Source organism: Martes martes (genome assembly GCF_963455335.1).
Source record: "Martes martes genome assembly, chromosome: 9".
Classification (NCBI taxonomy): domain Eukaryota; kingdom Metazoa; phylum Chordata; class Mammalia; order Carnivora; family Mustelidae; genus Martes; species Martes martes.
In genome coordinates this window covers 113,875,350-113,900,541 of record NC_137896.1, presented here as the reverse complement: position 1 = coordinate 113,900,541, position 25,192 = coordinate 113,875,350, and the positions used below count along the sequence as shown (strand labels likewise).

Genomic DNA, 25,192 nt, shown 5'->3' with positions numbered 1-25,192 from the left:
GTTACACTATCAAGTGACCAGTCCAGGAAACTGGCAGCTCTGGGGATCTCAATGAGACAAACTGACAGACCAGCTTTTTAGAGCACTCAGTTCCTAGTACCTTCTATTCCAGTGTGTCCATCCCAAATTCCAGTTTCTAGGAGAGTATAGTAACCTCGTGTTTCCATCTCTGATCTAGGAGGCCGGGTTCAGTGCTTGCAGGTCATTGGTATACAGGCAGCAGAGGTGAGTGGGTAGTTCCCAAAGGAAGGGACATCCAGTAGGTTAAAAAAGCAAACAAACAAACAAACAAAGCCCAGTTTGGATTTTCAGTAAACTGTGGGATGATCACTTTTTGAAACCTAGGAATGCCCCTATTCAAACTAATTCTTCAAAATAGACATCTAAACACATACTAACTCAATCTCTAGAATTGTTCACTTCGTTTCACTGGACTAACATTTTTGGTTTGGGTGACTTTAAGTTTATATGTCTCTACAGCTGCTTCCCTCTCAGAGAATAATTCCCAGATTGGTCTCCATTACTTTTTTCTTTCCATTTATTCTTTTTAATACAAAATAGGATCACATCACACGGGTCTGTAATATCCTATTTTCACCTAACAAATAATCATGGACACCCTTCTTTATCAGTACATAAAGACCCACCTCATTCTTTTTAAATGCTCCACAGAATTACATATGGGTATTCCAAAATTCATTTAATTCTTTTCCTATTGATGGACATTGAGATTGTTTTCATGGTACCCATTACTTTTGAGATGGAAGTCAGATCAATCATCCTTTGCCGGAGACTGGCAGAAAATGCTGAAAGAAATATAAGAGCGATAGCACTAAGAGATAGTAGCCCTGCGAACCAGTCGAGCGAGCCCAAACCGCAGCTGTCCCCACGATAAATTGATGACCAAAGATCTCAGCTTAAGCAACTCCCCGGGGATAGCGTAGTCTGTAGAGCGACGGATCCCTGAGAACGACTTAGCTGAATTGCACATTGGGAACTGTAGTTCCAACGGACGAGCCCGAGGGGCGGGAGCTGCACACGCGCACTAGGAGCTCAGGGCAACAAAGACGGCGGCGTGCGCGCGCGCGCTGTAGAAAGACATGGGCAGGCGTGCGCGTGCGCGGCCACCGCTCGGAGCTACCAGGAGGCTGAGAGGACACAGAGCGGGAGGGGCAGGAACCACCGACCGCAGGAGGAGGAAAGGGGTTGTGCTCCTGGCCGAGCGAGGAGAAAGGGGCGGGGCCGGCGAGCAGCGCGTGGAGGTGCCGAGCTCTCGGGACCGGCGGGCGCGCGGGCGTCTGTGGCCCTCGCCGTCCCAGTGGCCGCCGCCGTGGCTTGGTCGCCGTCGGTCTGCGGGAGGCGGGTTATGGCGGCGGCGGCAGTGGGAGCTGTGAATGAATTCTCCGGGTGGACGAGGGAAGAAGAAAGGCTCCGGCGGCTGCAGCAGCCCGGTGCCTCCCAGGCCTCCGCCCCCCTGCCTGGCCCCCGCCCGTCCCGCCCCCAGACCGGCCCCCCCTCCCGAGTCGCTGCATAAGCGAAACCTGTACTACTTCTCCTACCCGCTGTTCGTAGGCTTCGCGCTGCTGCGTTTGGTCGCTTTCCACCTGGGGCTCCTCTTCGTGTGGCTCTGCCAGCGCTTCTCCCGCGCCCTCATGGCTGCCAAGAGGAGCTCCCGGGCCGCGCCGGCGCCGGCCTCGGCCTCACCCCAGGCGCCAGTGCCGGGCGGGGAGGCCGAGAGCGTCCGAGCTTTCCACAAACAGGCCTTCGAGTACATCTCCATTGCCCTGCGCATCGATGAGGACGAGAAAGGTAAGTGGGGGGCTAGAGGGAGGGGGAGGCGGCGCCGGGAAGAAAGCTGTGGGGTCGCCCAGGGAGGGCAACACCTGCGTCCCTTTCCTTCGGGAGCGGGCGGTGCAACCCCGGAATTGATCTTCTCCCCCCGCCCACCCCGGGCGGCTTCACCGCAGTCAGACTCTCATCCTCTATGATTCTCAGTTAAACCTCTCGCCTTTCAGGCACCCTGGCTGTCGACTTTGTTTCAGACACGAGCCTTCCCCTACACTTCTGCATGAACCAAGTCCCTATGAGACAGCCAGTCGTGCTATTGACAGTGACAGTTGTTCTAGAATGACCACACAGATTCTTTCTTGCACTGTAAATAAACAATGTGTGGCTTCCTCTGAGCCAGGTTTCCAAAAGGTTTCGGTATCGGAGAAGCTGTGTCTTGTTATAGGCTTTTAATGAAAGCAGAGTACTGTAGTGTCAAAAAAAAAAAAAAAAGAACAAATGGTGACAATTTTGAAAGGAACAGCTGCATATGAGTATAGCTGAATTGGCATTTTTTAAAGTTTCGTGACAGTCATTTTATCAATATAACGACTTCTAAGTATTTTTTTATAACGTCCTATTTTAACATGAAACTTTTGTCCCTGTTAGATTTTATTTTATCTAAATCAGTATTCCAAGGTAGCCTCTAAGTTTCTCAATAAAACTTGAAACAGATTTATATTTCTTTTATTTTTTAAGATTTTTTATTTCTGAATGAAGGCAAGAATAGTATATCCTTCAGATTTCTTTTAAACTAACGTTTTTAAGTCGTTCAGTGCACCAAGTGCTGTACTGTTAGCTTTGCATGTGTTCTTTATTTAATCCTCACAATTACCTTGTGAGGTGAAAGTACTGTTAGTATAGGGACGCCTGGGTGGCTCAGTTGGTTAAGCGGCTGCCTTCAGCTCAGGTCATGATCCCAGCGTCCTGGGATCGAGTCCCACATCGGGCTCCTTGCGTGGCAGGGAGCCTGCTTCTCCCTCTGCCTCTGCCTACCACTCTGTCTGCATGTGCTCGCTCTCTCTCTCTCTCTCTAACAAATAAATAAATTAAAAAAATTTAAAAAAAAAAAAAAAAAAAAGAAAGTACTGTTAGTATCAGCATGTTACAGATGAAGGAACTGAGGCTCAAAAGATTAAAGCAGGTCATTCCAAACCCATGCTAATTCCTAATGAATACTTTTTTATGGAAGATGAGAACTGAAGTTAGGAGTCTTGCAACATTTTGAAAATCCCTCCTTTCATCCCTGCCTCCAATATGCAAAGATCTTTTTCCTGTAACTACCAAAGAACATTTTTGTATCACTTCAATTAGGTGCTCACTTGCACTGTCAATTATCCAAAAAACAACAACAACATTCTGCAGGTCATTTGTAGATTCTCTTACTACTTGTCAACTGCAGAAACTGTTCTAGAATTTAGTTTTGTTGAAACCTATTTCCTTTGTGGAACCTAGGAGTGAGAAGTATGATAGAAGAAAAGAGGCAGGTGTTCATGGTTTTGATTGTAAGGACAGTGGAGTTTAAGAGAGTTCTAGGAAGGGGGCACCTGGCTCTCAGTCGGTGGAACGTGCAGCTCTTGATCTTGGGGTTGTGAGTTCAAGCCTCACGTTGGATCTGGAGATTACTTTTTAAAAATCTATACAAGAAGAGAGTTCTAGGAAAGAGTTCTATTTAAGAAAAAAATACCATGTGGTTGTGGAAGGAAGTTTTTGTTAACTGCTTCATTCTGTACCATCTCTTGGGACATTGAAGGATCCTTGGTGAGGATGAATAAGAGTACCATCATCCCTTCCTAGAGAAACACTGTATGAGTGCACGATCCAATTACAGTAGGGTCCCCAGAAGTTTACTAATCTAGGTCAAAAGATGTTTTAGAATAGGGGGAATATGTTTAAGAGTAGATTCATTGTAGTATTTAGGAAGAGAATGCCAGAAAACACAAGGAAAATTTTTTTTAACACCGGGTGATGACAGCTGGGAGGTAAGATAAGAGGACAGGACAAGGATAACCTAGGTATTAAAAAAAAAAAAAAAAGACCCGACGCTCTTAGATTTAAAAGAAAATCAGTTCCGTAAGGAGGGATAAGTGACAGAAGTAGAAATCAGACCTTTGGTTTCAAACTTATGACTTGTCTTATAGAGTATTACATATATGACTACACCTATTATATTTAAATCTTCTAAAATATTTTTAAAGTATATTTTCAGCAATCCATAGATCACATACTCGACTCTCTACTGTTAATGTTTCTATTCAAAGTTTTTTGCTTTATTTATACTTCTGTTTTTTTGTGGTTTTTTTTAAGATTTTTATTTATTTGACATAGAGAGCGAGAGAGGGAATACAGCAGGGGGAGTGGGAGAGGGAGAAGCAGGCCTCCCGCTTACCGATGCAGGGCTCCATCCCAGGACCCTGGGACCATGACCTGAGCCAAAGGCAGACGCTTAACGACTGAGCCACCCAGGTGCCCCGATACTTTAGTTTCTGAAGTAGACGTTAGAATGGACTATGATAACTTTTTAGTCTGTGTTATACAACTGATGTATTATGTGCTGAAACTAATTAGTTCAAACTGAAACAAATTAGTTAAATATTCATTTTTCCTTAAAAAATGAATTAAAGCTAAGTTTATATTGTCATAGTTCTTTTCTCATAATTTTCCCTTAGAATATTCAAACTTTTTATACTTTAGCCTTAATCCAGTAGTTGCAAGAGTTTACATTTAAAGTATGCTTATCTCTCAACCACCCTTGACAGTGTAAAATAAGAGAATTTGCTTCTCCTTTCTCACTGTGTCAAAATAGATATGAACAGATAGAAATGAGTTGTCTTTAGAGCAGTCTTCAAAGGTTTCTTAACTTTGTGGTAAACCATCAAGGGGCTAGTAATGTCGTGCACTGCCATTCCCTTAGTAACCTGACTTAGCTTCTAACTATATTGAAAGCCACTTTATTTCATCAGGTAAAGTGGGCTATTTCAGACTGTCGTGGTGTTAATTAATTGAAACATTTGATGCCTTGAAATAATAAAGGCCAAATTAAATCTCATTTCAATAAAGTGTATAAATGTGGTTTATATGGTGACTGTTTATTTTTTATTTTATTCTTATGGCATAGTCAGCTTTGACACTGAATTTTCGAAAAGGCCTAAATTTGTCTGAAACCAAACTATTTAAGATAGAGAAGAATAACACAGTAAAGTTAATTACCCAGTGTAAGGATATTTGAGTTCCAGTCATTAAAAAAAGCATTTATTGGATACCAGTTAATTTGCACAGCTCTATGCATTCTAGATGCTACTTAAGAAAACTCACTTCCTCTCCAGTAAGATGTAAGACAGTATTTGCTCTATGATCATTAAAATGTGTGTGTGTGTTTTCATGCAAATTATATGTCTCATTTTTTTCAAGGATTTAAATATTTTTTTGGATATATAATTGTTGAACATCCTTGGAAAGCTGATAACCTTTTATATATATAGATGTATATAGATACATATAGATGTATATAGATAAACTGAAATTTAAAGAGTGAACTCACATTAGCAGAACCAGGAACAGAGTTTAGGTAAACAGAAAATTATGCCACTCATTATATGTTTTGCTTTAAGCAGGTTTTCTGTTTTGTAATCCTAGTACTGGGCCCGTTGGAATTCTTGGGGGAAAAGAGGAGGTTGTCATAGTGGGTCTTTGGATTAACCAGAACATGATCTAACATGTTTGGCATGGCGCCTGCAAGTAGACAAGCCTAAGATCTCCTGGGTAATAGAGTGGTGCAGGTTTTCTAGGTGTGGTTTGATTACCTGGAGTATGTAGAACTTGACAGTAAGGGCCCAGTGTGTTGTATGAAAGAGAGCCGGTTTCTCAGGATATTGTAGGAATGAAGAACCTGGGATCAAGGACAGAAATGGTCTAAATAGAATTCTTTTATATTTAAATTCCTAGTCAGCTCGTATTTAAAACATTAGGCTTTTAAAATGTTGTCATATAAATTTGTATTCCTATGTAACTCAACCTCGCACTATTTAAAACACACACAAAATACCTTGCCTAACTATATTTTCAGAGTGATGATAGAGAATAAGGATCAGAAATGACAGATTTGGTATACTTTCTTTTACCCCTAAAAACTGCTAGTCACTATTTTGAAAGGATTGATTTCAGACAATTTTCTTGGGCCTAATGATTCTGCTTTAAAGTTTCCATGATTACAACAAAGAAAGAATTATTCTGATGAATGGATATATTTTTTTAAAGATTTTACTTATTTATTTGACAGACAGAGATCACAAGTAGGCAGAGAGGCAGGCAGAGAGAGAGGGAGAAGCAGGCTCCCACTGAGCAGAGAGCCCGACGTGGGGCTCGATCGCAGGACCCTGGGATCATGACCCGAGCTGAAGGCAGAGGCTTTAACCCACTGAGCCACCCAGGTGCTCCTGATGGATGGATATTTACATAATATCACTCTTTTCCAAAAGAAAAGCATCACCTTCTATTAAATACACAATATACATTTCCCATTTCCCTTCAAGAATATTTAATGGCATTTGCACTAAAGAGACAAAAAGTCAGCCACTGTTAGGAACTTGGTCCCTTGCTCTAGTTTTTTAAATTGCAATTTATATTTTTCCTAATGTAGAATACAGTTAAACCCTATAAAGCTCACCTGGTAACTAGATTCCTAAGACTATTGTTAGTCATCCTGAGAACAGTTAAGGGATAGGCAGGCAGTAAATGGATATTAAATTATTGAAAAAGGATCTTCCCTAACACTTCCTGCTTCTTTTTCACTATCATATTCCCCATGTTCCACCCCATGGTAGTTGGTTTTTTGACATCTGGCAAAGTACAGATTTTCTATTTCTCTACTACTTTTCATCTTTTTTGACCTATATACTCCTTGACCTATATAATACCAGTGGAGGTATTAATGTGCTAAGGTAGCCTTTTTTTTCTCCTTGTGAATTAACTACTCACACTAGGCATCCTATAGAATGAAACTTTGAGCACACTCAGATCTCAGCAGTTGTTCATTTGGTAAATGGGGAAAGAAAAATAACAAAATCTGTGATTATCCTAGAGACTGATTTACGGGTAGGAAGATATAGCATAGACATGTTAAATTTATTCATGTGTCTTTGCAGCTCTTTGCAAATATTTTATGCTATAATAGAAAAGGAGAGAATTAACTGTTGTTCTTAAGTGGGCTTTGTCAGTGTCTTTCAGTCAACCATCACTAGAACCCCTGTGGCTGAACAAGTGGGATTTATTATAGAAGCAGGGAGAACACACATGATGGGGACCATGGCATCTCAGGGAAGGTGCTAGAAATAACTTGGAGGATTTGGGCTTATATCGGGTGATTTTGAAGAGGATTTGAGGAAGCAGGATTTTGTCCTGCATTGGATGCTGTCAGGAAGAGGGGTATTCTATGATTAAGTATCTTGAATGTGATCTAGAAAGAGGGAAGGCCAGAATGAGGCTAAAGCTGTAGCTGATTGAAAAGCACTCATTAGCCTGAAGAGGAAGGTGCTTGGTATTTCATGGCTTGGACAATATTCATGTTTTTCTGTGTTTAGACATGATTATGGAGTGGTCATGTTTTGTCTTCATCCATCACAATCACAGAGTGACCTTATCTGATGTTGATGTTCTATGAAATTGTTTATGATCAACAGAGTACCAGGTCTGGCAGTAATGCCAAGTCAGCTCCTAGTTACACCAAGGCCTGCCTGATAGTACCAGGCCAGCTCTTGGATGTCAGGGCCTGCTTTTCTCTTTCTCAGCTTTGAGGACCTAATTTTATCCTTTTAAAATTGTAGTGCCTAGTATTCAAAATGACATTTGAGTTCTGACTATTCAAGATCTTGGCGAAGTTACTGCACTGAGTCAGTGTTTGTAAATACTTAGTGCCTGCACAGAGTAGGTCCTCAGAAAACAGGACTGCTGTTATTCAACAATCCTTTTAAGATTATAGCCCCTGTGGGTTATTGTTAAACCTTGATACCTGGTTTCTGTTACGCTTTTTAGGATATAGCAGCCACATAAATGACATTTGAGGAAGAAGGGGAATTATCTAAAGAGTGATATAAAAATATGTTTGCTAATTGTGACCCTCAGTTCAGAAAAAAAACAGATGGAAGTCCCCCCTGAGCTCACTTAGTATCCTAACCTTTTATTTTATTTTATTTATTTTTAAAATATTTTATTTATTTATTTATAAATAAAGATTTTTGTTCATTTATTTGACAGAGAGACAGTGAGAGAGGGAACACAAGCAGGGGGAGTGAGAGAGGGAGAAGCAGGCTTCCCACTGAGCAGGGAGCCTAATGTGGGCTCGATCCCAGGACCCTGAGATCATGACCTGAGCTGAAGGCAGTTGCTTAATCGACTGAGCCACCCAGGCACCCCAACCTTTTATTTTAAAAGAGATAAAACTACTCATTTTGTACTCATAAGTGAATATAATGCAAGCGTCTCAGAGAATTTGGAAAATAAAGAAAATGCGTAGAAAAAAATTAAAGTTACCTACTACCCATAGTAAATACAAAAGACTTCAAAGGAGATAAATTAGTTGACATTCTTAAGGTTTAAAGAAAATGTCCAAAATGGGGGCTGTTCACTGATGCTTCATGATCCTGTGGTTTATTACGGTTTAGCACACAATGAAATCTGTTGTAGGATTTTTTTTTTTTTTTAAAGATTTTATTTATTTGAGAGAGAACCAACATGAGTAGGGAGTCCGGCAGAGGGAGAGGAAGAAGCAGATTCCCCCTGAGCAGGGAGCCCAATCCCAGGACCTCTGGATCATGACCTTAGCCAAAGGCAGACACTTAACAGACTTAGCCACCCAGACTCCCCTGTTGTAGGATTTTTAAAGATACCTGTTATTCTGCTCATTGTGACACTTGTAAGTTCCTAAAAGAAAATTGTGTAGGAAAATTAGTATATTTGTTCCATGGAATTTTTTGTAGGCAGATACTAGAGGACTAAATAAGTAAAAGCAGTGGCTTTACATAACTTAAAATGAGGAACAATCACAAACATACACTGTGCATGCAGTTCCGAAGTAGAAGGATTTAAATTAGACAACAGATGTACCAATTATAATAAATATAGTAAAAGTAATATTGATGTGCTGCTTTATTTTTTAAAGTATTGTCACATATCCTGTTTCACTTGATTTTTGCCACAACTCAGGGTTAGGTAAAAGCAATGTCATCTTGTTTTTAGGTTAGCAGAGTAAAGCTCAGTGAGATTAACTGACTTTCCCAAAGTCATATAGCTATTAAAGGATAATCAAGGGCTTAAGTCCCCATATTGTAACATCATGAACACACATCCTCTCTCTCTCCATCCCAAACTGCTCTTATTTTGTCCCTTCTTGTGGCAGTGTGGGTACTACTACTACTATCTGAATGAAAAGATGCAGTATATAATTCATAACTTAGTCTACTATGCTTACCTCTATCTAAAGATCATTACTATTTCTGTTGCTTGTACACTAGCATATACTCAAAAATTAAAATAATGGGGGAACCTGGGTGGCTCAGTGGGTTAAAGCCTCTGCTTTCGGCTCAGGTCATGATCCCAGCGTCCTGGGATCGAGTCCCGCATCGGGCTCTCTGCTCAACAGGGAGCCTCTGTCTGTCAAATAAATAAATAAAATCTTAAAAAAAAATTTAAATAATGGGGGCCCCTGTTGACTCAGTTGGTTAACCATCTAACTCTTGGTTTTGGCTCAGGTCATGATCTTGGGGTGGTAGGATTGAGCCATGTGTCTGGCTCTGTAGCTCTGTGCTTGGTGTGGAGTCTGCTTGAGATTCTCTTTCCCTCTCCCTCTGCCCCTTCCCCACCTTGTGCGTGGGTGTGCTCCCCCCTCCCCCAATGAATAAATCTTTTAAAAAATTAAAATAATGAACAAATACACATATAGAAAGTGAAAATCCTCTGTAATCTTATCCTTAGGGAGATGATTACCTAATAAGTTATCTGACCTTGTGTATTTATATAAACATAAATACTTATTTGTGGGAAAAAATGTTACATACAGACTGATCTGTAACCTTTTCCTTAATGTATTGGGACTCTTTCCATTTCAGTATACTTTATCAGGGGTGCCTGGGTGACTCAGTCACTAAGCATCTTTCTTTGGCTCAGGTCATGATCCCAGGGTCTCAGATCGGGCTCCCTGCTCAGCTGGAAGCCTGCTTCTCCCTCTCCGGCTTTCCCTGCTTGTGTTCCCTCTCTCGCTGTCTCTCTGTCAAATAAATAAAATCTTCTGAGAAAAATATATACTTTACCTTCCCCTTCTATTTCTTTAGTTTTTAAGTAAACTTTGATTAAATTATATATAAAATGTATAATTACTGTAGTGCTTAATGAATTTTCAAAGTAAACATAGCAGTTTGAAACCCTACCAGGTCAAGAAATAAAAGAGTATTCCTCCAGAAGCCTGCCTTTGTGATGTTCTCTTCCACTTACTACCTTTCCCCATTCTTTGCAAAGATATCTACAGTCCGAACTCTAACACTGTAGATTAGTTTTGCCTGATCTTGAGTTTTATAAATGAAATCACATGGTAAGTGTTCTTTTGTGTGTGGTTTCTTTGGCTCAATATATATTGGTCAAAAAATAAACAAGACCGTAAACAGCATGTGTTGGAGAGGATGTGGAGAAAGGGGAACCCTCTTACACTGGTGGTAGGAATGCAAGTTGGTGTAGCCACTTTGGAAAACAGTGTGGAGATTCCTTAAGAAATTAAAAATAGAGCTTCCCTATGACCCTGCAATTGCACTACTGGGTATTTTCCCTGAAGATACTGATGTAGTGAAAAGAAGGGCCATCTGTACCCAATGTTCATAGCAGCAATGGCCACAGTCGCCAAACTGTGGAAAGAGCCAACATGCCCTTCAACGGACAAATGGATAAAGAAGATATGGTCCATATATACAATGGAGTATTAGGCTTCGAAGCATCAGAAAGGATGAATACCCAACTTTTGTATCGACATGGGACTGGAAGAGATTATGCTGAGTGAAATAAATCAAGCAGAGGGAGTCAATTATCATGGTTTCGCTTACTTGTGGAGCATAGGGAATAACACGGAGGACGTAGGGAAATGGAGAGGAGAAGGGAGTTGGGGGAACTTGGAGGGGAAGATGAACCATGAGGGACTGTGGACTCTGAGAAACAAACTGAGGGTTTTGGAGGGGATGGGGGATAGGGGGTTGGGTGAGCCTGGTGATGGGTATTAAGGAGGGCACGTATTGCATGGAATACTAGGTGTGGTACATAAACAATGAATGCTGAAACACTGAAAAGAAATAAAATGGAAAAAAAAATATATGCTGGTCAGATTTATTCTGTGCTGCTGCATGTGGCAGTAGTTCGTTCATTTTCATTGTTGTATACCAAGGGTCACCACAGTGCTTAGAACGGGCCAGTTAGTAATTTTTTTTTTCATTTTGTAAGACATAGATAATCTAAACTTTGCTGTTTTAGTCATTTTAAGTGTACAATTCAGTGGTATTAAGTACATTCCCAGTGTTGTGCAACCATCACCACTGTACATTTCTAGAACTTTTTATCATTCCAAACAGAAACTCTGTACCCATTAAACAATAACTCCCCACTCATCTCCCTTTCTCCTTCTCTCTGTCCTTGGTAATTTCTGTTCTGCTTTCTGTACCAATGAATTTTCCTATTTCAGGTACCTTATCTAAATGGAATCATTCAGTATTTTGTATCTGACTTGTCTCACTTAGCATAATGTTTTCAAGGTTCATCACCCTTGCAACGTGTATCAGATTTCATTCGTTTTTAAGGCTGAATAATATTCCATTATATGTATTTACTACATTTTGTTTAATCATTTGTTGATAAACTTTGGGTTTTGCCATCTATTGTGAACAGTGCTGCTGTGAACACTAATATATGGCTATCTGTTTGCTTCCCTGCTCTCAGTACTTTTTTTTTTTTTAAGATTTTATTTATTTACTTGACAGACAGAGATCACAAGGAGGCAGAGAGGCAGGCAGAGAGAGAGGGAAGCAGGCTCCCTGCTGAGCAGAGAGCCCGATGCACGGCTCGATCCCAGGACCCTGGGATCATGACCTGAGCCGAAGGCAGAGGCTTAACCCACTGAGCCACCCAGGCGCCCCTGCTCTCAGTACTTTTGAGTGTCTACCTAGGAGTAGAATTGCTGGATCATATGGTGATTCCCTGTTTAATTTTTTGAGGGACTGAGAAACATTTCCACATCACTTGTACCATTTGTACATTCCCACAACCAGTGCACAAGGGTTTCCAATTTTTCCACATTTGTTAGTTTCAGGGCTTTTTAAATAATAGTCTTCCTAATGGATGTGAAGCACTGCCTCATCATGGTTTTGATTTGCATTTCCCTAATGATTTGCGATGGTGAGTGTTTTTTCACTTACTTATTGGCCATTTCTGTGTCTTCTTTGAAAAATGCCTAAGTCCTTTGTCACTTTTTGTGTTGGTTTTGATTTTTTTATTGAGCCATTTGGCAAATATTTTAAGCTGTCTGTCACAATATTTTAAGATCTCTGAACATTCAAAACTCTCATATAGTAGGTGTGATCTAGTAAATTTTTTTATTAACATTTAATGTATTATTTGCTTCAGGGGTCACAGTTCTGTGAATCAGTCTTAAACAATTCACAGCACTCACCATAGCACATACCCTCCCCAATGTCCATCACCCAGCCACCCTCTCCCTTCCCCATCACCCCCAGCAACCCTCAGTTTGTTGCTTGAGATTGAGTCTCTTATGGTTTGTCTCCCTCCTGATCCCATCTTGTTTCATTTTTTCCCCTCCCTGCCCACCACGACACCCCACCCTGCCTCTCAAATTTTTCATATCAGAGAGATCATATGATAACTGTCTTTCTGTGATTGACTTATTTTGCTCAGCATAATACCCTCTAGTTCCATCCACATCATGGCAAATGGCAAGATTTGGGGGTTTCTTGATGGCTGCATACTATTCCATTGTATATATATATATATACCACATCTTTATCCATTCATCTGTTGAGGGGCATCTAAGTTCTTTTCATAGTCTGACTATTGTGGACATTGCTGCTATAAACATTCAGGTGCATGTGCCCCTTCATCACTACATTTGCATCTTTAGGGTAAATACCCAGTAGTGAGATTGCTGGGTTGTAGAGTAGCTGTATTTTCAACTTTTTGAGGAACCTCCATACTGTTTTCCAGAGTGGCTGCACCAGCTTGCATTCCCACCAACAATGTAGGAGGGTTCCCCTTTCTCCAAAGTCTGTTTGTTTGTTTGTTTTTAAGAGTTTGTTTATTTTAGAGCACATGCATGAGCAGGGGGAAGGATCAAAGGGGGAAGAAGAGGAAGTTGGAAAGAATGCCAGGCAGACTCAGTGCTGAGCGCAGAGCCTGACACAGGGCTCAATCTCAGGACCCTGAGATCATGACCTGAGCTAAAATCAGGAGTTGGATGCTTAACTGACTGAGGTGCACCCCCTGCCAAGGTGCACCCCTGCCAAGTTAAGTTTTATATACGAAAACAGATGGCTGACAATATTTGACCTTTGGGCCATTGTTTGCCTTAGATTATGTAGTCTACTAAATTATTAGCTAATAATTTCAAGTGCAACAGTGAATGTAAATTTCTTCCACCCCAATCTTCTTTTTATTTGATATAGCCTGGTTGGTTGAGTTTGAGTGTTAGTTGGGGCTATAGAGGGGAGAGAAATGTATGGGAAACTAAGGACTGTAAAGTATCTTGAGGGCCTTTTGTGTCTTGGAGACCACTGGAAGATTTGATTTTTCTACCATAATTTAGTCAAAAGGGTGATCAGTGGATAGTAGGGGCTGTAGTTTCCCTTACTTTAAGGTAAGTGATTTGAATATGATTTCCAGCCCTTGTGCAAGCTGGCCTAGTTCTTAACTCTTTAGTTAATTCAGGTTCCCAACCCAAATCCTGGAATCTTTGCCACTACTTCTCTTGGGCATGCCCTGGAATTCACATTTGGTCAGCTGAGTTCTGAGTCTGCTGAAAGCTCTGTTTAGTTTCTTGGCTACTTTTGCCTTCAGAATCGGCAGTTGCTTTTAGTAGAAAAGTGCCCCAAATGCCAGGCCCACCTCTGTTGGCTTTTTTTCCTTTCCATATTTTGGTAATTTTTGAAAATAGCATCCTAATGAATGTGACATAGTTCCTTTCCAGATTGGGGTAATTTTCACTGTTTTGAAAACTTTGATCCCTTCAAACAGATTTTTTTTAAAATTTTATTTATTTATTTGACAGAGAGAGAGAGATCACAAGCAGGCGGAGATGCAGGCAGAGAGAGGAGGAAGCAGGCTCCCCACTGAGCAGAGAGCCCGACGTGGGGCTCGATCCCAGGACGCTGGGATCATGACCTGAGCTGAAGGCAGAGGCTTACCCACTGAGCCACCCAGGCGTCTCTCAAACAGATGTTTTAAAAAGAATTTTCTGCCTTTTGTCTTGTAGTCTAATTTTACTCTTATAATGAAAATTATAGTTCTGGTGTTATATTCCAAGCCATAGTGAATATCCTTATACATGAATGTTGGGAGTATTGCACTTTTGAAGAGTCAGATTTATTGAGGTGTATTTTACATACAGTGAAATTTAACCTTTTTAGGAGTTTGTAGTTCAGTGAGTTTGGCAAACGGTTGGGTAACCATGACAACAACTGATACACTGAATGTTTTATCACCCCAAAAGCTCCTTTGTGCTCCCTTGTAATCAGTCCTCTTGCCTTCCCATTCCCAGTCACTGATCTGATCTGTCCCTATAGTGTTGTCTTCACTGAGTGTTATATAAATAGAATCATACAGTACGTGTAGCCTTTTGTGTCTTACTTCTTTCATTTATAATGTTTTTGAGATTCACCCATGTTCCTGCACTTAACAGTAGTTTGTTCCTTTTTATCGTGAGTAATATTCTGTGTATGGATGTACCACAGTTTGTTAATCCCTTCACTAAATGATGGATATCTGGGTTGTTTCCAGTTTTTAGCTCTTAGGAATAAAGCACCATAAACATTCATATACTGGTCTTTGATGTTTTCATTTCTTTGGGTAAATACATAGAAGAAGGGATTGCTGTGTCATATGGGAAATATATGTTAATTTCATAAGCAGCTACCAAATTCTTTCCCAATGTGGCTATACCATTTTGTATTTACACTTGGAAACATATGTGAGGTCCATTTATATTTTGTCTTATAATTTTAGGTGCTTTAAAAAATTTTTAGTATAGGGCCGCCTGGGTGACTCAGTGGGTTAAAGCCTCTGCCTTCGGCTCAGGTCATGATCTCAGGGTCCTGGGATCGAGCCCCGCATTGGGCTCTCTGCTCGGCAGGGAGCCTGCTTCCCTTCCTCTCTCTCTACCTGCCTCTCTGCCTACTTGTGATCTCTGTCTGTCAAATAAATAAATAAAATCTTTTAAAAAAATTTTTTTAGTATAGTTGATATCTTGTTTTTCAATTTTAAATTAAGTACTTAGTGATATCTTGTGATTTTAGTTTGTAGTTCCCTAACAACTAATGATATTGAACATCTTTTCTTATACTTATTTGCTATTTGTCTCTCTTTGATAAAGTATACATTATCCAGTCTTTTGCCCACTGTTTTTTAATGAATTATTTGCTTTTTTTAAATCATTGTATTGTAAGAGTTCTTTATATATTCTGGTTACGTGTCCTTTATTAGACATGTTTTTAGAGTATTTATTGTTTTTATTTTTTTTTAAGATTTTATTTATTTATTGGACAGACAGAGATCATAAGTAGGCAGAGAGGCAGGCAGAGAGAGAGGAGGAAGCAGGCTCCCTGCTGAGCAGAGAGCCCGATGTGGGGCTCGATCCCAGGACCCTGGGATCATGACCTGAGCCGAAGGCAGAGGCTTTAACCCACTGAGCCACCCAGGCGCCCAGACATGTTGTTTTTGAGATACTTTCTTCCAGTCAGTCTGTGGCTTGTGTTTTCATTATCTAACTCTGTCTTTTGAAGAGCAGGAGCTTTTAATTTTAATGAAGTCTAGTTTATCAGTTATATCCTTTTAAGGTTTGTGATTTTTATGTTGTGAATCTCTGCCTAAGCCAAGATCATGAAGAATTTTGTCTGTTTTCTTCTATAAGTTATATAGTTTCAGGTTTTATATTTAGGTGTGTGATCCATTTCAAATTTTTTCTGTGTTAAAGTTGTTGTTTTTGTTTTGTATATGGATGGCCATCATTCTAGCATCATTTTTTAAAAAAGATCTTATTTATTTATTTGAGAGTGGGAGAGAGAGAGAGAGAGCAAGAGTGCAAGAGCAGCAGGGAGAGAGCAGATTCCTGGCTGAGCAAGGAGCCCAACTCGGGGCCCAATCCCAGAACACTGGGATCATGACCTGAGCTGAAGGCAGATGCTTAATGACAAAGCCACCAAGGCATGCCTTGGCAATGATTTTAGCATTTTTTTTTTTAAAGGCTATTCTTTCTTCAAGGAATTACCTTGTCATCTTTGTCAAAGTCAGTGTTATATATGTGGGTCTATTTCTGTATTTTCTCTTCTGTTCTACTGACCTATATGTCTGTCCTTTCGCCAGCAGTTTTGTACTTTTAAGTCTTGTGAGAATTACTTAGGCATTTTCTACCATCATACTAATTTGTGAGATTCAACTGATGTAGCAAGTCAACGACCTCCTATCAAAGAATGTTAGGTAATTGACTCATTATTAAGCATGTGACTTTATTTATTTATTTATTTTTAGAATGAGTAGTGTGCATGCATGTGTGCATGCACGTGCTCACACACATGAGCAGAATGGGGAGAATCAGAGGGAGAGGGTAAGAGAGAATCTTAAGTAGGCTCCACGCTCAGTACAGAACCCAGTGTGGGGCTCAATCTTATGACCCCAAGATCATGACTTGAGCTGAAACTGAGAGTCGGATGCTTAACCCACTGAGCCACCCAGGTGCCCCATGTAATCAGTCATTTAATTTGCCTACAGTAATGTACTAAAACTCCTTAAAACATTGGTTTGGATGTTGCCAGTAAGAACTCTCATACTCTATTAGGAGTGGAAGCTGGTACAAGCACTCTCAAAAAGTAGCTTGTTCATTTCTAGTGAATGGAAATGAACTGTGGCTTATTAACTCTACCTCTTAAACATATACCCTAGAGAATTTGGCATATGTACATAAGAGGACAGGTATAAGCATGTTCATTGCAGCATTATTTGAAATACTGAGAAACTGGAAACAACCTAAATATATTTTAATAGAAAAATAGTTGAATAAATTGTAGGATGATAAAGGATACTACATGGAAGTAGAAGTGAATGAACTAGATCTCTATTTACCAACGTAGATCTCAAAAGCAATATAAAATTTTAAAATGAAACTATACAAATAAAATAGGAACAATAGAAAAACAGGTACCAAAAAGATATTCTCTGAATATATTATCATGGTTTCTAGAAAGGAGAGGAGCATTGGAATGGGAAGAAGCACAAAAAAGGAACTTTTGTATCTGTTAGATTGTAATTTATTTAAAAGAAAAAAATTTTGAAGAATTTATTTGAGAGAGGGCATGCACAAGCAGGGGGAGCTGGAGAGAGATGGGAAGTAGACTCCCCCCTGAGCAAGGAGCCCAATGCAGGGCTTGATCCCAGGACCCAGGATCATGACCTGAGCTGAAGACAGATGCTTGTTTGCTTTCTTTCTTTACTTACTTATTTATTTATTTATTTTAAATTTAATTTTATTTTTTCAGTGTTCCAAGATTCATTGTTTATGCACCACACCCAGTGCTCCATGCAATACATGTCCTCCTGAATACCCACCACCAGGCTCACCCATCTCCCCACCCCCTTCCTCTCCAAAACCTTAAGTTTGTTTCTCAGAGTCCACAGTCTCTCATGGTTTATCTTCTCCTCCGATTTACCCCAATTCACTTTTCCTTTCCATCCCCTAATGTCCTCTGTGGTATTCCTCATGCTCCACAAGTAAGTGAAACCATATGATAATTGACTTTCTCTGCTTGACTTAATTTCACTCAGCATAATCTCCTCCAATCCCATCCATGCTGATACTAAAGTTGGGTATTCACCCTTTCTGATGGTTGTGTAATATTCCATTGTCTATATGGATGAAGGCAGATGCTTTAACCAACTGAGCCACCCAGATGTCTCAAAAAAAAAAAAAAAAAAAAAGAGAGAGCTATCTTACACACATTTTGATTGGCTGTATTTTTAGATCCTTTTTAAGTTGTCAACCAGTCATTTGTTTCAAAGAAAATGGATGTGTTACTAAATGTTACTCTAAGTGCCACATTTGTAATCTCATGTATCGGTTCTTATGATGCAATCATTTGTTAAATAAAAACTCACTCCAGAAAGGAGGCACCCAACAATGAACAAATTACATCAGATTTCAGTACAATCGGGTTAAACAGTGTTTTTTTCTCATTATTGAAATAATGTTTGTATATTCTAATAGTATGTATTTTAAAGACCATTTATTTAAAATAAATTCTTCCTAATTAAAATTTCTTTCCATAGTATAGTATTTCACTGGTTATAAGCATCAGTGCCATGAGATGGCAAAATAAAAGATTCACAGCCCTAAACTTCTGAGAAACACTGAAGTCTATACCCCTTTCTCAGAAATTCACATGTACATTAGGATGCTAAAGGTACTAAGAAGTCGTATAGTGATATTTCTCAGATTTATTTGATCACAACCCACTTTTTCATGTATCAGTAACAGTAAGATCTGGGAAATGTTTAGTATATTCTAATATATAATGTCTAGTATATATACAAATAATTATTTCTATTTTAAAGCAGGACAAAAGGAGCAAGCTGTGGAATGGTATAAGAAAGGTATTGAAGAACTAGAGAAAGGAATAGCTGTCATAGTTACAGGACAAGGTAAGATTATATTTACATTTGTTTCGTAGCCATCCCGAATTATATTCACATGATTGCCCTAATTTCATTTATTTATTTGACAGACGGAGATCACAAGTAGGCAGAGAGGCAGGCAGAGAGAGAGGAAGGGAAGCAGGCTCCCCGCTGAGCAGAGAGCCCAATGCGGGCCTCGATCCCAGGACCCTGGGATCATGACCTGAGCCGAAGGCAGAGGCTTTAACCCACTGAGCCATCTAGGCGCCCCTGATTGCCCTAATTTCAGATACACCTATCTTACTAAAAGTATTTGACAGCGTTTGAAATGTTATTATTGACATATATAGATTTACGGTTAATGCTTTATTACCTGTGCTAAATTTGAAATTATAACCAGCTATGCTTATACTTGATTACCAGGTAGCAGTCAGATGAAAACCAATATATTACTTCTGTCATCCTTGAACCCACTGTTGGTGATGTTTTAGCCTCATTTTTAGCTCTGTTTTGAAACCTGGTCCTTCCCTCATTGTTGAGGAAGGGAAGGGGTGGTTAGTAATGCTTGACTGCATGTTAGAATATGAGCTATAAATGTCTTGCTTAGATTCACCTTGGCTTTTTAAAATCAAAAAGGTTATTTGTCATCTTTGCTTTCTTATCACCTAAAATTAAAAATTAGAGTCTAATAATATTTTTAAATATATAGGTAACATTTATTGCACACTGTGCTCTGTGCCCAAGCATCATTGTCTGGGCTTCTCGTGTGTTATCTTTTTTAATCTTCACCACAACCGCACATTCTGAGACTGCTGCTATTATCCTTGCTTTTCACATAAATAATCTTAAGTACAAAGAAATTTGTACTTGCCTACGGTCTCATAGCTAGTAAGTGGTAGGTCGAGTCAGGATTTGAGCCCAGGCAATCTAACTTCAGAGCCTGAATTTTTAAATACAGGGCTGTGACTATTATGTAGTGTGTGGGTACCACTATTAAATAAAGTATTTCACTTTATCACAACTAAAATAGATTCAGAAGAAAAAGTTGTATAGACTGAGAATCTTACCACTATGCACCCGTCCACTCAGTGGATGTTTGTTGTCTGGTTGGCTGACTCTATTACTTTGATCTGCTAATCTCTAATAATTACTATGTATCTAATATTTGCCAGGTTTTTTTCTCTCCCCTTTTTATTTTGAGTACTTCTCTATACTGCACAAAAGAGAGCAAATTAGAACAATGTGGGAGGTTAGGCCTTTGAGACTTTTCATTAGTTTTTCAGTATGACTTTTTTTTTAAATTTATTTATTTTTTTAAATATATTTTTATTTATTTATTTTGTGAGAGAGACAGAGTGAGAGAGAGCATGAGAGGGGAGGTCAGAGGGAGAAGCAGACTCCCCATGGAGCTGGGAGCCCGATGTGGGACTCGATCCCAGGACTCTGGGACCATGACCTGAGCCGAAGGCAGTTGCTTAACCAACTGAGCCACCCAGGCGCCCCTCAGTATGACTTTTTTTAAGTATTATGTATACAATGTATTTGTTGTTCTTTGTCAACTGCATGGAGGCAGAGCTAGAAGAAAATGAGTTAATAAGAAAAATAGTATCTCATCGAATCGAGTATGCCTCTAATTGTACACCTAAGAGAAAAAACTGTGTCAGTTGAACTATGACAGTATTCTCTTCTTACCACTTGGAATTTGACTTTTACTTTATTGTATGTAATGTCTTTATCCTATTTAGACATAGCTGTAATAGCAATATTAACATCAAGGACCAAATATGTTTTTGCACAGGCTGTGACAAACTGTGGTATGAGTGCATCCTGGCTGATAGCTTTAGTAAGTTGTACTGGTTATAAAACACATCTCGTGGGGCACCTGAATGTCTCAGTTGGTTAAATGTCGGACTCTTGATTTCAGCTCAGGTCATGATCTCGGGGCTGTGAGGTCAAGCCCTGCCTCAGCCTCTGCTCTGGGAGTGGATCTGCTTAAGATTCTCTCTCTCCCTCTACCCCCACACCTCTCACTCTCTGAAACACACACACACACCTCAACTTCAGAGATTTATTTTTAATGTAGGGAGGAAAAATACACCTCAAAATCCATGAAATCATATGTGAAACCCATGAAATAATACCACAGTAGATCTGAAACCATCATAAGGAACTGTAACTAATTTTTTAAACTTTATAAAGACTGTGACTCCCAGAGCACCTGGATGGCTCAGTTGCTTAAGCATCCGATTCTTGATTTCAGCTCAGATCATGATCTCAGGGTTGTGAAATCAAACCCCACATTGGCTTTGTACTCAGCGGGAGTCTGCTTTTCTCCCTCCCTCTGCCCCTCCACTCTCTATCTCAAATAAATAAATGAATTTAAAAAAAAAAAACTGACTCCCTGTGAGATTAGCTGGGGTAATATTTTATCTTGAAATAATATTAGTAGGGAAACAAAGGTGTTAATTTTTTTCCTCTTTGTTCTTTCAGGTGAACAGTGTGAAAGAGCTAGACGCCTTCAAGCTAAAATGATGACTAATTTGGTTATGGCCAAGGACCGTTTACAACTTCTAGGTATCAATTAATAAATTGTATAACTGGAATAAGATGTTTTTGAAATGTGTGTTCAGTGAAACTTTAAATGTAGTTGGAAATAGATCAGTAACCTTGAAAATGTGTTCTATGTTTTTTCCTAGCTTACAGAAAATTCTAACATCTACAAAAGAGTATAATGGATTAATTATCCATCACTCAGCTCTAACAATTATCAACTCATAGTCAGTCTTGATTTATCTGTACTCAAGGGCTGGCAAATTACAGCCCATGGACTAAACCCAGTTCACTGCCTATTTTTATAAGATGGCACACAGCTACTCATTCCTCTGTTATTGTTAGGATGCTTTCATGCTACAGTGACTGCAGAGTTGAGCAGTTGATTCAGAGATCATAGAGCCTTCAGAACCTTTTAATATATAACTTTAAAAAATATTATAATATTTACTATTTGGCTTTTTACAGAAAGAGTTTGCCAGCCCCAATAAATCCCTACCTACTCACCCCCACTCGATATTATATTGAAACAAATTCTTGACATCTTTTTATTTAATTTATAAGTATTTCATATTGTATCTCTAAAAGCTAAAGATGCTTAAAAAATAAAATTACCGGGATACCTAGGTGACTCAGTTGATTAAGCGCCTGCCTTCAGCTTAGGTCATGATCTCAGGGTCCTGGAATCGAGTCCCACATCATGCTTCTTGCTCAGTGCAGAGCCTGCTTTTCCCTCTGCCTGAGTGAGTGCCTGTGCACTCTCTCTCTCTTTCTGACAAATAAATAAAAACCTTAAAAATAAAAAATAAAATTACCAAAATGCCATTATCACATCTAAAGTTATAACCAGTAATTTCTTTTAATAGTAATAAAAAATTATGGCCAAAGAAATGATCAGTGTCCAAATATAGTTTATACATAATATGTAATATATAATGTGTATTATGATATATAGTTAATATCTCAAAATTTAATAATTCTTACTATTTTTCTAATAATTTTTTGCATCAGAATCTCAAGAAGATTCATATGATATGTTTTTTTTAATATACAAGTTCATCTGTTTTTTTCCTTGTAATTTATTTGTTGATGAACCAGATCTTTGACACAGTGGTTTCCTGCAGTCTGTCTTTTGCTCTATGTCTCTCCATGATATCTTTTTTTTTTTTTAAGATTTTATTTATTTGAGACAGAGAGATACAGAAAGAGAGAAAACGTGAGCAGGGAGAGAGACAGAGGGAGGGGGAGAAGCAGACTCCCCCCTGAGCTGGGAGCCTGATGTGGGGCTCGATACTAAGACCTGAAGATCATGACCTGAGCTGAAGGCAGACATTCAGCCATCTGAGCCACCCAGGCGCCCCTCCATGATATCTTAATATGTTCTTCTGTCCTCCCTGTAAATTGATAGTTGAATATAGACCCTTGATTGGATTAAAAGTTGATTTTTATTTTTTAATGATAAGACTACTTCATAGGTGGTTGTGTTTATTTGTCAGTAGTTCCGACATCTTGTGATGTTAGTAGCAGTTGATGACTGATGCCTAGTGACATACATAATTCTATCATTCTTTCTATATTTATCAGCTGAAATAGGTCTATAAAGAGAAGGTTTTCATCTTCTATTTGAATGCTTAAGTTTTTAAAATATTTTCTAAGATAAATCTTCTTCTAAGACAAAGTGGAATTAAAAGCCACCCCTCTTGGATGGTTCTCTACTGTAACTTCATGTGATAGAAATAGATATTTGGTAAACAGGCAGACCTTATATATTTATTGCTCTGCGATTTGTGGTAAGTTATTTAGCATGTTTGAACCTTTTTCTTCTCATTTATATGATATGCTAATAGATAATATTTATTTCATCATATGTGACCATTAAATTATTAAAGGAATCTAATCATAGTAACTACTCAAAAATGCTGGGTTTTATTCTCCTCCTTATCTTGCTTTTGTGGAAAAATGTATTTATACATGTATACATAAATATCGTGTATTTACATACTCATTCATTCATTCATTCTTATATGATCCATTGTGTTTTATAAGTTTTTTGCCCCACACTGGTGAAAAGAAATCCTTTAATGTTTTTAGGTGGTTGGCAAGGCAGTGTTCCCCTGGCTTCTGTGGCTGACAGTGTTTCCCTTCTTACTCACACATGAAGATTATTATCATATCACGTAAAATTAAATATTATATCAGAGGTTATTGTAGTAAAATAATTGTTCTACTTTGTACTTTCTGTGTGTTTTAGCTATAATGTGTTTCACTATATATACATATATATGATGCAGGTTAAGATTGGTTATGGAACATTTTGTAGCATGTTTCAAATTGAATATTATTAGCTAGTTGTTATCTTTTGAAGATGTGATACGATAAATTGTTGGAAGCATCTCATTAATATGGACTTGTCTTTAAATGCAACTTTGTCATTTTTTAATCTGTGTTATTAAAGGAGAGGACAGAAAGAGGATATATGATGTGAAGCTAGGCATTAAAAGAATGGATCTTTTGGATGTCATCTGTTGTCATCCTCAAAAATGCTATATGCCTGTTGAAGGATCTTACTTTAAAAAAGAAGTGGAATAGAAGGCATCAACATATTCCTGTCTTCTGAGAACTCAGAAAGTCTAGAAGTATATATACCAGAGATAGTAAAAAAAGAACTGTGTACAGGTACATAGTAGAACATATTCGGGTACTGTATGTTGATTAAGAAATGGAGTTTTTCAGAGATGGCACACCCAACAGTTGTCTAATTAGTTTGGAGAATCATTTTGGGAGTTCCCCATACAGACTGTTTTGAGAGATTGCAGACTGATAAAATGGAAAGAGTTCCTATATGTTATATATATTCAAGTTAGTAATCGTAAACCTTCAAACAAAGCTTAACTGTAAAACCTGTTATAGATAAGAAGATAATTTTGGCATACCTGGGGTTACCCTTTTATTAAAAAATAAATAGCTTCATACAACATTCATTTGTTAAGTCCTTACTCTAGACCAGGTACAGTGCCAAGGATATTAATTAAATTTATTTAGTAATTCAGTAAATAATTTATTGGGCGATTACCATGTTCTAGGCACTTAGGATATAGAAAAGGATTCCTCCTTCATAGAGTTTTTACTCCAACAGGGGGAAGACTGGCAGGAGGGAATAAACATAAAAAATAAATAAGTTATACAAAATGTTGGAAGGTGATAAATACATGAAGAAAAGAAAAAGTAAAACGTAGTAATGGGGATTAGGAGTGGATGGGAGGTGGTTTGGGCTTTTAGTTTTATTTTTTTTTTTTTTTTTTTATTTTTTATTTTTTTATTTTTTTTATTTTTTTTGTGATGATGGTGAAGTATTCTTTTTTTTTTTTTTTTTTTTTTTAATTTTTTTATTTTAATAAACATATAATGTATTTTTATCCCCAGGGGTACAGGTCTGTGAATCGTCTGGTTTACACATTTCACAGCACTCATCATAGCACATACCCTCCCCAATGTCCATTTCCCCACCACCCTCTCCCATCCCCCTTCCCCCCCGCAACCCTCAGTCTGTTTCTTGAGATTGAGTCTTTTATGGTTTGTCTCCCTCCCAATCCCATCTTTTCATTTTTTCTTTTCCTACCTCCCCCCAAACCCCCCCACCTTGCATCTCCACTTCCTCATATCAAAGAGATCATATGATAGTTGTCTTTCTCCGATTGACTTATTTCGCTAAGCATGATACCCTCTAGTTCCATCCACGTCGTCGCAAATGGCAAGATTTCATGTCTTTTGATGGCTGCATAGTATTCCATTGTGTATATATACCACATCTTCTTTATCCATTCATCTGTTGATGGACATCTAGGCGCTTTCCACAGTTTGGCTATTGTGGACATTGCTGCTATAAACATTCGGGTGCACG

General features: G+C 38.8%; 1 protein-coding gene across 4 annotated transcripts in view; it reads left to right on the top strand.

The window, feature by feature from the left end:
* The first annotated feature begins 1,092 nt into the window (after window positions 1–1,092).
* Window positions 1,093–25,192, top strand: part of SPAST (spastin) — a 61,803-nt gene continuing 37,703 nt past the window's right edge. Inside the window, exons 1-3 of one of the 4 annotated variants that reach the window (XM_080814320.1) lie at window positions 1,093–1,809; window positions 18,682–18,768; window positions 21,232–21,315. In XM_080814320.1, the coding sequence (XP_080670446.1) occupies window positions 1,395–1,809; window positions 18,682–18,768; window positions 21,232–21,315 (586 nt within the window). In that variant the 5' untranslated portion in view covers window positions 1,093–1,394. The remainder of the gene's footprint in view (window positions 1,810–18,681; window positions 18,769–21,231; window positions 21,316–25,192) is intronic. The other 3 variants (XM_080814321.1, XM_080814322.1, XM_080814323.1) reach the window with 3 other exon arrangements.